Source organism: Magnolia sinica, chromosome 3, assembly GCF_029962835.1.
Source record: "Magnolia sinica isolate HGM2019 chromosome 3, MsV1, whole genome shotgun sequence".
Classification (NCBI taxonomy): Eukaryota; Viridiplantae; Streptophyta; class Magnoliopsida; order Magnoliales; family Magnoliaceae; genus Magnolia; species Magnolia sinica.
This window is the reverse complement of record NC_080575.1, coordinates 107341208-107356001: the sequence shown is the minus strand read 5'-3', so window position 1 is coordinate 107356001 and position 14794 is coordinate 107341208. Positions and strand designations below refer to the sequence as shown.

At 38.4% G+C, this 14794-nt stretch overlaps 1 protein-coding gene across 1 annotated transcript in view; it reads right to left on the bottom strand.

The window, feature by feature from the left end:
- The window catches only part of LOC131239053 (pleiotropic drug resistance protein 3-like), a 67172-nt gene extending 53531 nt beyond the window's left edge, over nucleotides 1-13641 (bottom strand). Inside the window, exons 1-10 of the mRNA XM_058236613.1 lie at nucleotides 13408-13641; nucleotides 13042-13323; nucleotides 12645-12958; nucleotides 12386-12594; nucleotides 12198-12301; nucleotides 11570-11723; nucleotides 11310-11423; nucleotides 11093-11166; nucleotides 10656-10988; nucleotides 10092-10382 (exon numbers count right to left, since the gene is read on the bottom strand). Coding sequence (XP_058092596.1) covers nucleotides 10092-10382; nucleotides 10656-10988; nucleotides 11093-11166; nucleotides 11310-11423; nucleotides 11570-11723; nucleotides 12198-12301; nucleotides 12386-12594; nucleotides 12645-12958; nucleotides 13042-13323; nucleotides 13408-13641 — 2109 coding nt within the window. The remainder of the gene's footprint in view (nucleotides 1-10091; nucleotides 10383-10655; nucleotides 10989-11092; nucleotides 11167-11309; nucleotides 11424-11569; nucleotides 11724-12197; nucleotides 12302-12385; nucleotides 12595-12644; nucleotides 12959-13041; nucleotides 13324-13407) is intronic.
- Nucleotides 13642-14794: the final 1153 nt, after the last annotated feature.

Genomic DNA, 14794 nt, shown 5'->3' with positions numbered 1-14794 from the left:
AAAACAATACAATTAAATGGGATGACTGGATGCATACCAAATTACTCTCCATGTCCTAAGCAGATTATAAATGAATTTGTAAACCTGAACTTTGATATTCAATTTTATTCGTTGATGTAGAAAATGACTGCACGAGCCATTTTAACCAGATAAGAGTTCAAAAAGAAATACTTCTACAACATGTCCCTCATTTCTAACATTGGTTGACAGGTTTGCTGATCTTATTCATACTCCATTACTCTAACACCTTACTTGCAACACACATGTGAACAGGAAATATGTGTGCAAGAGCCAGACTGCTCATCAGGAGGGCCTCATTATCGAGATGATCATATCCAAAGAAATGGGCTAGTCAGGTGATCATAGACACCGAATCCAAGAAAAAGATGGATGGTTTCAAATAGTTTGTTATCTGTCTTGTTCTCAAATCCATCACTTGGGATTATTCGACCAGCCTGTTTCTGGATATGGAGCCTAACGTGGGCCCTCCTGATGAGCAACTTGGATCTCGCATGTGTGTGTCCCGTCTTTATAGACTTGACAAATAAGCCACTTTTAATTCTGATGTATTTAACTGCATATAAGAAAATGGTTTGAATTAAAAGCCTATACAAACATACTTGAAAAGAATAAAGCTACCAATATTCTTAATACGGTGAATGGAAATCTTGTTCAGCTCTTGCAGAGCTGCTATAGCACCACCGATTTTCATGTAACATTTTCAAGTAATATTCTAAAAATGTAAATAAACGGAACTGTAATAAATTATATAATTCTAAGAAATGAACAAGGATTTTTTAAAGTAAAATTCATTGAGGGTAGCTACATCTTGGAGTTTTAGTTCAAACTTATTAATATCTCATTGGTTTTCTTATCTCTACACGTATACAGATTCTTCATCTGAGTAAGATCAAGTATTTCATAATGACAAGTATTTGGTAAACAGAAAGTGATCTTATTTGTTCTTCATTGAACAATTTCAGTAGTATTTTGTGAGCAATTAAGAAAGGTTGAAAGGAACATTTCCAACAAGACCTGTGCAAGGGAATAGACATGAGAAGAGTACATTCCGACAAATCTTTCCCTATACATTACAAGGCGTTCCTTCACCACCAAATGTTGAACTGAATTACAATTTAGTATGCCGGGGAATACTACTGCACAAAACATAAATCCTGCCATGTGGAACAAGTCTTGCTCTGTGTTTCTGCACTCAAAAGAAGGAAGAGGTCAACAAAATAATGCCAGATTGATATAAATTGTCATAAATTTTTGAGAAAACCTAGAATATTTTCACTTTCTTTCACATAACTCATCAGTGACTAGCTTTTTCGTACACATGGCAGATATATACAAGAACTAAACTATCACGTATACCGTACCTTGAATAGACCATATAACCCAATATCTACACCAATTGTAATCCTAACCCTGGATGGAAAGATTTTTTAGGAACAAAAAAAAAGTACAGTAAAAGGAACTTTAGTTGACATTTTCTATAACCATCTATTTTATTTTCCCAAAAAATTCTCCAATCAAATGTTTAAGATTATTAGATCAGTGTATATTTGGGGCATGGCCCATCCAAGGTAGAGCTAGTTGATGATAGGTTCGGATCTCATACACGTTTGCCATTTGCACGAAAAAGCAATCCTCTCATTAAGTTTTCTTTTCTTCTACTCCTTTTTTTTCCTTTTTTTTTTTAAAAAAAATTTTTGCAGGTAGAAATTTTTACTAAAAAGAAAAAAGCATTGCAAGAGGGGAATGGAATCTCCTATTGCAATATTTTGAATCTCACTCCCTTTCCTAGCTAATAGGCAGTAGAAGAGTCGGCCCATCTAATTGGGTTCACAGAGTTGCCTTGAGCAATTAAAGGGGGAGCACTTCTCAGACAAGTGAGACAAAAGAAAGCGCCATACCATATTTTAATCAACAATTCCAAAATCCATTTCAAGGCATGATGCCCTTGTGTGTGTATGAGCAGTGAGTGTATATGTTGGGGCCAGGGGTTTGAGATCACTGCCACAACCACTGGCAAGAGTAGCAACCTGATCCTAGTTTCCTCATGTGTGCCATTGCAGCATGTGTTTGATATCTGGCTGTTCATCAGGTGAGCCCCGAGTATGCACCATGGCCTGAGAATAAGGCTAGACCACTCATCGGGTGGGACACGTGTACAATGAATATGGGCTGATGGTCAATCTTTCAATCGTCCATTATTTCATGAATAGTCATCATGATGACTGGACACAGCTACATTTGCTGAGCCATGGCACATATAGTAGAACCCACCTGATGAGCGTCCTTGATCTCACAAACATGTGCGCAATGGCATGCACCAGGAGAGTAGGAATAAGATTAGGATGGCTGCTTTCTTGGGCAGCCTATCACAGTCCCGAGTGCCACGAATGAGTCTGCACAAACGGGTATGCATCAAAAGAAACCACATGTCAATAGTATGTTCGAACAGAGGACTTGTGATTCTCTAAAGCCAACAAGATAGCAACTCCATTTTCAAACAAATCTCATGTTTGTGGGAGGGAAATGATGCACGTATCGAAAATACACATGCCTTAACATTAGATGGTGGATACTCCATCTCTTTTAGTGAGCCATTATTCATTTCGGCGACAATGACACTCTTATCTTTGGAAATAAAACAAAGGGGTTTTTTATATCAGTAACAGAAAAAAAGGCTTGCCTGTGTAACAAAGGGAGAATAATGCTTGTATCGAGGATGATAAAGTATGAAATAAAGTGAGGCAAAAGTGAAAGGACACAAGACTTTTGAGGCAAAGGAGGACAAAGGGAAAAAAAAATGTCTACCAAACATGAAGTTCTTACATTTGGAAGGCCCACCGAAAATATCTGTTAGTCGTTTATTACATTAAAGACCTAAAAAAATCTTTTTTATTTTTTATTTTTTGTATACAGTTGTCTGTATGAAAGGTAGCCTGCTTATTTTGATCATTTAAGGAGTTGATTAAGAATGCATCTAACTGATTGAACTGAATGACTTACATATTGTTTCCATGGTTCCAGAAAAGTAAACCAAAGAACAACGATGAGAAAAATGCAAAAGAGATTCTCTTCAGGTTGTAATCAGGACTTCTCCAATATGACAACCAATGCTTCCACAGGCATGCAGTGAATTGGCCCCATGCATTCACAGAGAAACGGGTGGAAAAACGTAGTTTCTTCGAGCCTGGAGTGGGTTTGCTCAACTGTTCAACCAGCAGTTTGGTGTCCCTACACATAGGAGCATTCATTACAGTTGGAACCAGTAATCCATCAAGCAAGACCATCACATAATAGAGCTTACAATGTCAATGAATAGCAAACTCACTGATAAAGGGACGACTCTTTATAAACTTGAGCAAAATCTATATCAAGTTGTCTTTCAACAGATGTAGAAGTAATTTCTAACATCCAAGTTGCTGGATTGGCGTTAACTTTGATCTTTGGCACGCCTTGAATACTCTTCAAAAGACAGAAGAAAAATGGAATAAATCAACATGAATTAAGTCCCACCAAATGATGAAATTCGATTCACCTTAAGATGATGAGTTATTTAAACAAATGGCAGATTATTTAGTATGGAACTTGTCTATCATCTTACTCAAATGACATAGCTTAAGTTGACACCCCTTCCTAAATTCTGGAAAAGGAAATTGATTACATGGAAGACAACAGACTTACCTCAAAGTAATTAATAACCCTCTCTGAATGCCAGCCTAGCTGACCAGAGTAGATAATCTGGCCTCCTTTTTTAATCAATATTATCTGCAGAAAAGTGTTGTTTAACAAGCCATGCATTAATTTAGAGCACATCTGAAGAATCGGTGATTGGGGTTCTGCTCAATCAAGAAAATAATTAGAATTATCAAAACAAGTGACACATTTACAATTCTCAGAAAATTAACCAAAATTCTATATGTTACAATGCAAATGTCAAAACCATAGTAACAAAATTCTCCAAGATATATATATATATATATATATATATATATATATATATATATATATATATATATATATATATATATATATATATATATATATATATATATATTCTACATCAATTGACTCTTTTCTAACAAGGTTAAATGTTTCACCTAAATGCATGAAATCTGCATCCATCCATCCATCCATCCATCCAGTCCGTCCATCCGTCCATCCATCCATCCCTCTGTCCATCCATCCCTCCGTCCGTCCATCCATCCATCCATCCATCCATCCATCCCTATTCTTTACTTATCTGGGGAAGAATTCCTCGAAAGGAGAGGGAAGAAGATAAAACAGAAGAAACAGAAGAAGCTATCATCTGCTCGTCTTATCGTCTGCATCTGCTCAATACTAGCTGCTCAAAGGCACGTAGGAAGAATGACAACTAACTAGCGTACGCAGACTCGGATTCTCGATCTAACTACTAGAGAGACCCACAGGCGGGAGGGAAGGGGAGGCAAAATAAATGTATTTTTTGACTCTTGCAGAAAAAATGCTTTCTAGTTGGGAAAGGTTTGTCTTGTGTCTCCGTAACAAATGGTCCATTTATTGATGGGCGAACGACGGGGATTGAACCCGCGCGTGGTGGATTCACAATCCACTGCCTTGATCCACTTGGCTACATCCGCCCCTACCCCCGCACTGGTTTCAGTCTCTATCTACGATCAGATCATCCATCCATCCATCCATCCATCTATATATATATATATATATATATATATATATAAGTCTCTTATCCATGACACTGGGTGATTCATAGTGTTTTCTTTTTTGAAAAGTAACGATTTTATTAAGAAGCCACCAAAAGCAGAAAAGAATACAAAAGGAACCAAAAAGAGGCATCAAACTCAAAAGCTTATTACAGCCCCAACAGGGCGAGAAGGATATAAACGTCCAACTCCTTGATGCTGGCTGCCCAATGTTACTGTGGGTGATTCATAGTTCACACTAATGTTACCTAAAACATGAAAATCTCAATGTTTTCCATTCCGGATGGAGCGTTCCAGATTATGGATCATTTGCGATCTAGATCATTGTTTTTAGCAACCCGAAATTATGGCAGTCTCTTATCCGTGACCCTGTGTGATTCATAGTTCACACCAATGTTAATGTTACCTAAAACATGAAAGCCTCCATGTTTTCCATTCCGGATGGAGAGTTTCAGAATCCAGATTATAGATCATTTGCAATCCAGATCATTATGTTTAGCATCCTGAAATTATGGCTCTTTATTCTTACTTTTAATTTAGTTAATGCAAATTTCTACATGCAATGTAGAAATTTATTCTTTTATTTATTTAGTTATAATATAACACAAAGCATGCAGGTTCTATAATAATAATATTCATCATTTCATATATAAACTGCAATATGAGTTCATACAAGTAACTTTTTTTATCAATCATATATAAAACCATATTACATGCATAGTTTCTGTATTAGACTGATGCACATGATCATACCCCTTGAGTACCACATATTGAAGAAGGCAGTGTACCGCATACCCATTCCCATACGACATAACAAAGCAATTCTTGATCCAGGTAAACTTGGTTTGATCCTCCTTTGCTAACGTATCTGCTTTCGATCAAGGAAGATGGTGAGAGGATAGTGACATACTGCCTTCGGGCTAACTAGCTTCATCTCATCCAGCAGGTTTTCTAGCTTCCAAGAGGCACAATGATGCAGGACACATGATTTAATGCTAGCATGCAACATGGAGATTATGAAAGAGTCCATAAAGTAATTCAATTAATAAAAAATGCTAATCCACCAGAAACAATATGAAATAAAATCTGATTTAGCCTAAATCACATGCCCGCATGCTAAGAAATCACATAAATCAATTAAAAATAGGCTCGATGGAAGGATAGAACTTCCAATTTAGTATAGGCACGTTCCACACTCAATGGATAGATTTGTAGGTTTTATGATTAGGGTTAGGAAGGGAAAAATCTGAAATTTGAAGAATTAGGGTTTATGGGAATTGAGAATTTTGGAATTAAGGTTTTTTAGAAATTAGGAAAAATCTAGGAAAGCTAGGACTTTAGGTTTAGGGTTAGGGTTTTGAGAATGGAAGAAATGAGTTTTGATATAAGGATGATGGAAAGCCAAAAGGGGCTAGGTGGGATTCACACGCGTGGTCGTACGGTGACACATGTGGCGCGGGGTGGATGGGTTTAGGTCGGTTAGGGTTTGGATTGTGGAAAAGATGGGTATGGGAAAGTTGGGTTTGGGAGTAGACGAAGATCTAGTATGGAAAAATAAAGAACCTAAAGAAAATACCTTGATGGGGAAGAAAAGAAAATATGGTTAGCCTCACACCAATCTCCCTTCCAAATCGCATGAAAGTATCTTCAAATCGCATGAAAATGGAAGAATAAAGCAAGAGCTTTTCTTTTTCTTTTTTTTTTTAATCACAAAATCCAATAAGGTTGAATCTCCACCCTATGCCTATCGTCCAAAATAAGAAAACTAAAACATTTATTATCAATCTCAACCATCAAATAAATCCTAAAAATAACAAAAAATATAAAGAAAGCAAGATCAGAGTTCAAGGGGTTTCAGATCTAAAAGATGACCTAGTGGCCCGATGACCTAATCGACAAGATCTAACGGTCGAATCGACACGAAATAGAAATCATATAACAAAAATGATCTCCTAAGCAGCCCACATGCATCATCCCAAGGTGGAGTCTTCTTGATGCGCGTCCAATGCATATGGGGTCTTCAAAATGGCCCAACGGGCCCCATCTAGAACTTGCCTTTCATCCATAAAGAAAGTTGTGCTAATGTGGGTGGTCGTCTCCATTTTTGGTACACCTGAGTAGGTCCTTTAATGTCCCCATCGCACGGCCAATTGAGTCCAGGTCCTCTGATGTCCTCATCACATAGCCAGTTGAATCCAGTTGATCGAGTTTCTAGAGTTGCAGTGGATGACTATCAAGTTGAGCTTGTGATTCACCCCCAACCTAAGACCTTTGAGCAGGTATGCAACCTTAGCATAGTCGGAATCCTGACCTCCTGTCCCTAGTATTCTAGACGTGAATTGCCTGTGCCCCTCACCAACAAGTTCTTGTTGGTGGAAGCTATGTTGGGTCCATCCCGATGTCGATGAAAAATCCACTCGGTCCATCGGTTTTGCCAGCTCACTTTAGGACATGAGCCAAAAAATGACGTAGATTCAAAACTCAAGTGGGCCACACAACATGAAACAGTGGGACCAGAAATGCCCACCATCGAAACCTTCCCGGGGCCCACCATGACGTTATATGCCATCCAAACTGTTCACAAAATTACTCCCACTGGGACGAACCAAAAACACAAACATCAGCCTATGGGGACATCATGCGCATACGCGCACTCACGCCGCCCCCCCTACGCACGTACGTACACAGAAGGAGGACCCCACCATCGATCTGGCTCGATGACGACGTCCAGAGAGGGCCTCCTAGCTAGAAGACAAGTTTTGGTTCAGAAAAGTGGCCCGATAGTCAAGAAAAGCCCACCATGGGATCTCATGATCGTGGCCCACTCATCGGATTGGTTTTATATTTTAGGTTTTGCTTATTGTTATTATTTAGAACATCGTGAACGCTTTATATTTCCTCATTTGATTTTTATTTTAGTTTACTTAATCGCCAAGTAATAGGTGTCGCACATGGTGCGAGTTTTTGGGTATAGGATTCTCCCTATAAATAGGCACTCCTTGTAGTTCTTTTCATTCATTCAAGTTTAATAAAAATTTCTGCTTTATTTTTCTGCTCTCTTCGTGAGTTGTGGAAGAATTCAAAAGTGGGTGCGAAGCCCTCCCTTCTTCGAAGGGCTAACTACCGTGGTGCGAAGCCACATCGATCCCAATTCACCCCCATCTTCCATCATCTTTTTTTCCATCTTCCCCAACCATCCGTACTTATAATTTGTCCTTTCATTGCATTAGATTTCTTCATTGACAGGTTTCCAGATTTCCGCAGGCGAGCTGAAACTTCGGCGGAGCACCACGCACAAACCGTACATCGGATCGAGCTGAAATTTGGAGGTTTTGGAGTCCATCCCTGGCCGACCAGGGCCAAGGTGGCCTTTTTCTGAATAGTGGGCCCCACACACATGCGGCCGGGATCACACGCACGTCCGTCTGGGTCATTGTTGCTGTCCACACGCGGGATTATCTTTTGGCTCAGGTTTTTATCCTCTTTTATCCTCTCATAGCCATTTTTTCATGAATCCTAACCCTATATTACATGATCCTTAATTGATTTGCCCCTTTTTATCACCTTAGGGTTCCTTGAATTGAAATTAGGAAATCCCTTGGATTAGGGACTGATTTTTATGCATGAGTAGTTGATTTTATTTCCCTTTGACATTGTTTGGTTTATAATTTTATTGGTCCAGTCCTAGCCTGTGTCGGCTTGGACCCGAATAGATTCCCCTTTAATTGAATGTTTGGATTTTCATGTGGGATGTGGAATTTGTGTGATTGTTTCTGAATTGGTGTGATCTAAGCCTGAAATCTAGCATATCATATTTAATTTTCCATGTCCTGCATCACATCAGCCTAATCCAAAACTTTTGTGGCCGCATGATGGTTTCAAGGGTGGTAGTTTAATCCTCATTGTTTCCTGTGGTGTACCCCACTTGAGTTTTGGACCTGCCTTGTTTTCGACTCATCCTGAAGTTGGCTAGAAAAACTAATGGACATAATGGATTTTTCATGGACATCTTAGTGGGCCCCACATAGCTTCTACCAAAAGGAACTTACAAGCAATTCACGTCCCAGTATTCCATCACAGGCCTCCCATCGCCATCACTAAAGTTTTGACCATTTGAATAGAAAGATGATGAATACAAATATTGTATCCTGTGTTTGATGAACATGGAATCGGGGCACCATTTGTTTATTCATTGCACCTTTGTGTTGGAGATCTAGAGGGGAGTCATTGAGTTCTTTGAGATCATGTGGGTGACTTCGAGGACAATTGCAGTGTCCTTTGGTACATGGAACTGGGATGGACATGGTAAAAGGTAGCAAGTATTGTGGATGTTGTCTTTGTTGGCATGCTGTCACTCAATATGGAAGGAACCCAACAATAGGACTTTCATTAACAAGTCTAAAATGCCAAAGAATTAATTGGAGCAAAAGGAAAGGTGATTGATTGGGCTTTGGACCTTAAGGTTTTTGAAAGGTGAGGGGTACTGAGAAGTCGTGGTCCTTTGGCTTTGGATGATCTCCTATCGTGTCTATTTTCTTGTGACGCCTATGACTTGTTCCTTTCTTGTTTCCACTCTAATACAATTATCATTACCATTCCAAAAAGTTTCAAAAAATATATCTATAACAAACAAAAAAGATTTAATGATAAAAGCATGAAACAGGCTTTTAATGGTTGAAGAGTTATGCCCGGGAACTTTATAGATGGGTAGGGGTTCCTTTATCTAGCATTGGCTTTGAAATTCATAGTTTCGAATATCCTTGGGGTTGCCCAAATGGATGTTCTTTACTTTGCTTCTAGTCGATGGTAGAAATGGGGCTGAACCGCTAAGCAATGAAAATTGTTCCTTTCCTTAGTTCTGCACTATTAGATTTTTCTTTTAACCATTTGGTCCTGATGACCTAATGACTCCTTGAAGATTAACCTTTTTCTTCAGGACTTCATTCTATGTACTGTTTCTTTCTTCCAACATTCAACTCTGTGCTCAGTAAGGGCCAAAACCAGGTAGGTTTTTAGTATATATATGAATACAGACCACATGCGTGACAAGCAAATAAAAACATCAACAACTAGAAGAGTTAGTACTAGGAAATGAAGTGAATAAATCTGCATAAATGAGTCTATAACATGCATCCAGGTAAAATGTTGGAAGGCCATAGGAAAGTCTGACAGTGGACTTTGAGGTTAGGTAATAGGGAAACAATTTCATCCAAGTCGATATTTGATTGAAGCTTTTGAGTTTGTTTTGTGATGTTGGCTTGTAACCCTCTTCAAAATATATTCATTGCTTACCAACAAATTTTTAATAATCCAAGGATGTTATGAAACTGTAACTATTCCAATAAGGAGCGTGACTAGCAAATTATGAATATTTACCTCATCAAATGATTCAAATATGTTAATACTTGGCTGGTGGATGGTGCAAACTACTGTCCTTCCTGTTTGAACTACATTTTTCACCACACGCATCACAATTGCAGCTGTCCTTGCATCTAGACCTGATGTAGGTTCATCGATAAACATAATAGATGGGTTCGCGACAAGCTCCACCCCAAATGTCAGCCTTTTACGCTGCTCTATAGAGAGACCACTTATACCGGGAATTCCAACCAAAGTGTCTTTAATTTCATCAAGCTCAATAGTTTCCAAAACCTCATTTACAAATTCCTGCAAAGTGTAAAAAATATTTTATGGAAACTGCACTAGCCGCTGATTTAAAGATATATGAAACAATATCAATGGCTAAGGTGTATCAGAAGCCAATATCCAATCAAATCATGCAATACACGAGAAAGAGATCTGTTCGATATAACTGCAACTTGTGGCCAAGTCACATGACCAAATGCTTGCTTAGAATGAAAAGTAAAAATAGAAGACGTATCATAACCACATCATGCACCTTTAAAAGCATGCTACAGTATGTGTGAAAGGAATCTTTACCATCTTAGTCTCTTCATTGATCTGTGGCCCAAGACGCAACCAAGCTGAGTGTATAACAGATTCTTCAACGGTAATATGTGGGGAATGTATGTCATTTTGCTCACAGTAACCAGATATCCTAGCAAATGTTTCCTGCACCTTGGGATACCCTCCTATCCTAATGTCTCCTTGAATAGTACCAAAAGTTTTTCTTCCAGAGAGAACATCCAGAAGTGTTGTCTTGCCTGCTCCACTGACACCCATTAAGGCTGTAAGAACATGAGGCCTGAATGCACCTGTGACATCTCTTAGAAGCTGGATGTTTTTCCGAGCCATACCTTGACTTTTCATTTTCTGGGTCAGGTAGAATTTGAATGCTAGTTTAGTTTGGCTTTTAAGCCTCTCATACCCAGAAATTCTGTATAAAAGTATGTTACTAATCCATGTAGTACAATTACCCGGGGCATATCAACAAAATACTGCACACCCTGAAATGACAAAGCCAGGGGCTCAAAAGGTAAAGTAACTTTTCCTGCATAACCATTCATCAAAAGCAATCATTCCCTTGTAATGTTTGATCTCCGACTATTTATGAATGTCCAGAGGAACCAAATAATAATAATAATAATAATAAATAGAAGAATTCAAAGAAAAAGATGTATACAACTGCACCACCTCTTTTTTGTTCCATGCTTGAGATCGGCAGAAAAACTGACGAATTACAATCATCTTTTCCTTGTAATTGGGAAAGCTTTTCAAAGGTTATCACAGCCCTTGACCTACTTGGAGCTAAATTAGACGAGAAAAAAATGCAGATGAAAGAAAAGAATGAATTTCTAAGACAACCAATGTGGCTGAAAACTTAAATTGATTCCAAGATGGAGAAAATGGAGGAACAAAATAAAAGGAGTAGAGATCATCAATAACAAACTTACACTTCAGAAATGTCAAGGCCAAGATGAAGACAGTGTTCAAAATTACAATGAACCCGAACAGAGCTCCCAAAGATATCCAGTAGAAGTAGGATTCATACAGCAGACCTCTTTTTCTCATTACTTGCTCCCCAACACTTACATTTGCCGATGAAATCTTTCATCGAAAAAAAAAAGAAGATATGATCATTATTGAAGCTCATTGCAGTTCTAAAATTTCACCCCTTACAACTACAACATGCGTAAAACTTTGACACTGACAAACTTACAATGCATTTGGAATTTTGGATGCATAACTGAATTGAATTGCAATAAATTAGTTTAACCGAAAGAAAATTGCAAAATTTTAATGCCATTTTCTAGCATTCACAATAGGCAATAGCAGTCACATTCCTTTCAAATCCAACTAGGTATTACTGTAAATGCTACTTGGGGCCGAGGCCCTAAAGAATTCTAAGGTAATTGCATTGTGGTCATTTCCACTCTATTGAACTAGTTATTCAATTCAATTTTCTAGTTCATGTCTTGAAAAAGTGTACAAATCACATTGTCATATGCTAATATGTGATAATAATAATAATAATAATAATAAATCCTGGACCTGTTGATTCAATTCCCTAATGAATCCTACCAGTCTCCATCGCGGCGCATGGAATTCATTGACGGTAACACCTATCTCTGCATAAGACAGTGGAAAAACCCAAAATCCCCAGGTCATCCAAGCCGGAATAGAAGCTGCGCAGTAGAACACCATCATCAGTCAAATTCTGTTGATAACTTATTCAAGCTTTTGACTGGAAAGCATGACTAGAACCTTACACAGTGGAAGTATGAAGCCTCCAAATGAGAGGCTTATCAATATAGAAAAGGACATCACCGTTGTAGCAGCCATAAAAGTGCGAAATACCGCTGCTACAGCACGTTGCATTGATGCAGACATTAGATGGACCGCGAAAAATAGAAGGAATTGGCAGAAGAATCTAGAAAGGTGAGACAATAAGAATGCAATTAAGAGTTGGAAATATAAACTAGAACCTTGAGTATCTTAGATGTAAGTTATTTACATGGGTGAACAAACCTGCCTGCTTCTGGACTATAACCAATTACATAATAAGTAAGCGATGTCCAAAACAAAGACGCAACCAAAGAATGTGGGATCTTGAGTACAGATGAAGGGAGTGAGAATGCCCATGCAGGATAGAAGTATGAATCTCTTTGTTTGTAGAATACTGCAAGCCTTGAAAGAGTCAGGTACAACTCCGGGTTATTATTGACCATGAGCAAGAGAAGGGTGTAACAAAGGGCACCCATGTAGTAATTTGCATGAACCAGATCAACACTCATCTGTGTTCGCATAAATACAGTCATCGTGACGAATGCAAGGAACATAAGCTGCAGGGAGAAAATCTCAGTTTGCAAGATGAAAGGCATAGAAGATGAAAACAACAAATGTTCCCAAAATTGGCAATACCTACCTGCATCATTTTTAAAACATATACAATTGGGTTTCTTTTCACAAGAATCCATTCTCGACTACAACAAGCTTTGAATAGTTCTCGTTTACTCAGAGAGTATGTACTGAAGGATAGAGCATCCTTGGCACCTTTGAGCATACAATGTGGCTGTGAAAGTTCCTCCGATAACTTCTGTCCCGCAGAAAATGCCTTGAATCTTTCTGCAAACCGCTCAACTGGAACATAATGATATTGCCGGCCTGAGTGACACCAGAACTGTGCTTGATCCTTCTTCGAGATGACCTGAAGAGAATAAGAAATTTGAGTTACATTAATGGAAGAACAAGAACGGAATCCAACAGATGAATACTTGTTCCAATGGCAAACCTCATGGAGGAAATCAGCTGGGCTCTTCCTTTCTGGGCACCTGAAACCACAGTTCTCGAAAAACTCAAGAACACAGTGATGAGGGCCATGGTAAATGATCGTCCCTTCTGCCATTAAGATTATTTCATCAAAGAGATTGAAGACGTCAGGAGCTGGCTGAAGAAGTGAAACCAATATGGTGGTTTCCATGATATGAGCCATTTGCTGAAGACAGGCAACCTTATTTTGAGCCATTTCGACTTAGACCTTGTCTGATCTCTCTCACCAATACATTTATCAGTAGATCTTCCTCTAATTGTCATGGCATCACTAGAAGATCCATCCTGTGTTTTTCTATGGGACTCTTTGGTGAGCAACATGGACATGATTAACTTCATATAAAGATCTAAACCATTGCTGAGATTCATAATCAAACCATCCTATGAATTTAGCATTGAACAAAGCATAAGTGCGACATTTTCTTCATTGTCGATCTTCGCATTAGTCATCGTCAATCTGCTAATTAGGGTATTAAACCCATTCGAGTATTCTTACAAAGAGGGCCCTTCATCTTCAAGTTGTACACCCATCTTTGGAGAAATATCTTGTTTGACATGGATTTCCCTTCATACATGTTTCAAAATTTGTCCCACAAGCCTTTAGCAATGGTTTAATCAGGAATGTTGAACAAAATGAATTATTTAGTGCAAGAAGAAGATCCGCCATAGCTAATTGATATTTCTCCTCAAAGACCTCTCTCCCCTCAGGCTTCTTTTCTTTTCCTTCTATCGTAATTGCACAACCTTCATTCACCAACATTGCATTCATCTTTAGTTTCCACTACGCATAATTGGATCCGTCGAAATTTGACACCTCGAATATAGTAGAACTCGATCCAGCCATTTGACATACAATTGCAATACAAACACTAACACCGATCTTGTGCTAAAAAGGCTTTCCAACCTTTGGCTTTGATACCAATTATTGCAGGGAAAAAAAAAAACAAAGGCCAAACAAGAAATAAGAGAAAAGAGGCATAGAGATTTATGTGGTTCGGTAATATGCCTATGTCCACAGGGTGGCAACACATAGCTTTATTTTTATTTTGAAGGATAAATACATAGCTTTACTTTTCGCTAAAACAAGAGAAATCAGAAATACAAGACTTTTCTCCCAAAACTCTCTAAGGAATACCCAGAAGAATGATATCACTCTCTACACATGTTCCCCTTACTAACACTGATCTTCTGCTAAAAAGGCTTTCCAACCTTTGGCTTTGATACCAATTGTTGAAAAAAAAAAAAAAAAAACTAAAAGTCAAGCGAAAAATAAGAGAAGAGTCATGGAGATTTATGCGGTTCGGTAATATGCCTATGTCCACAGGGCGGCAACACATAGCTTTATTTTT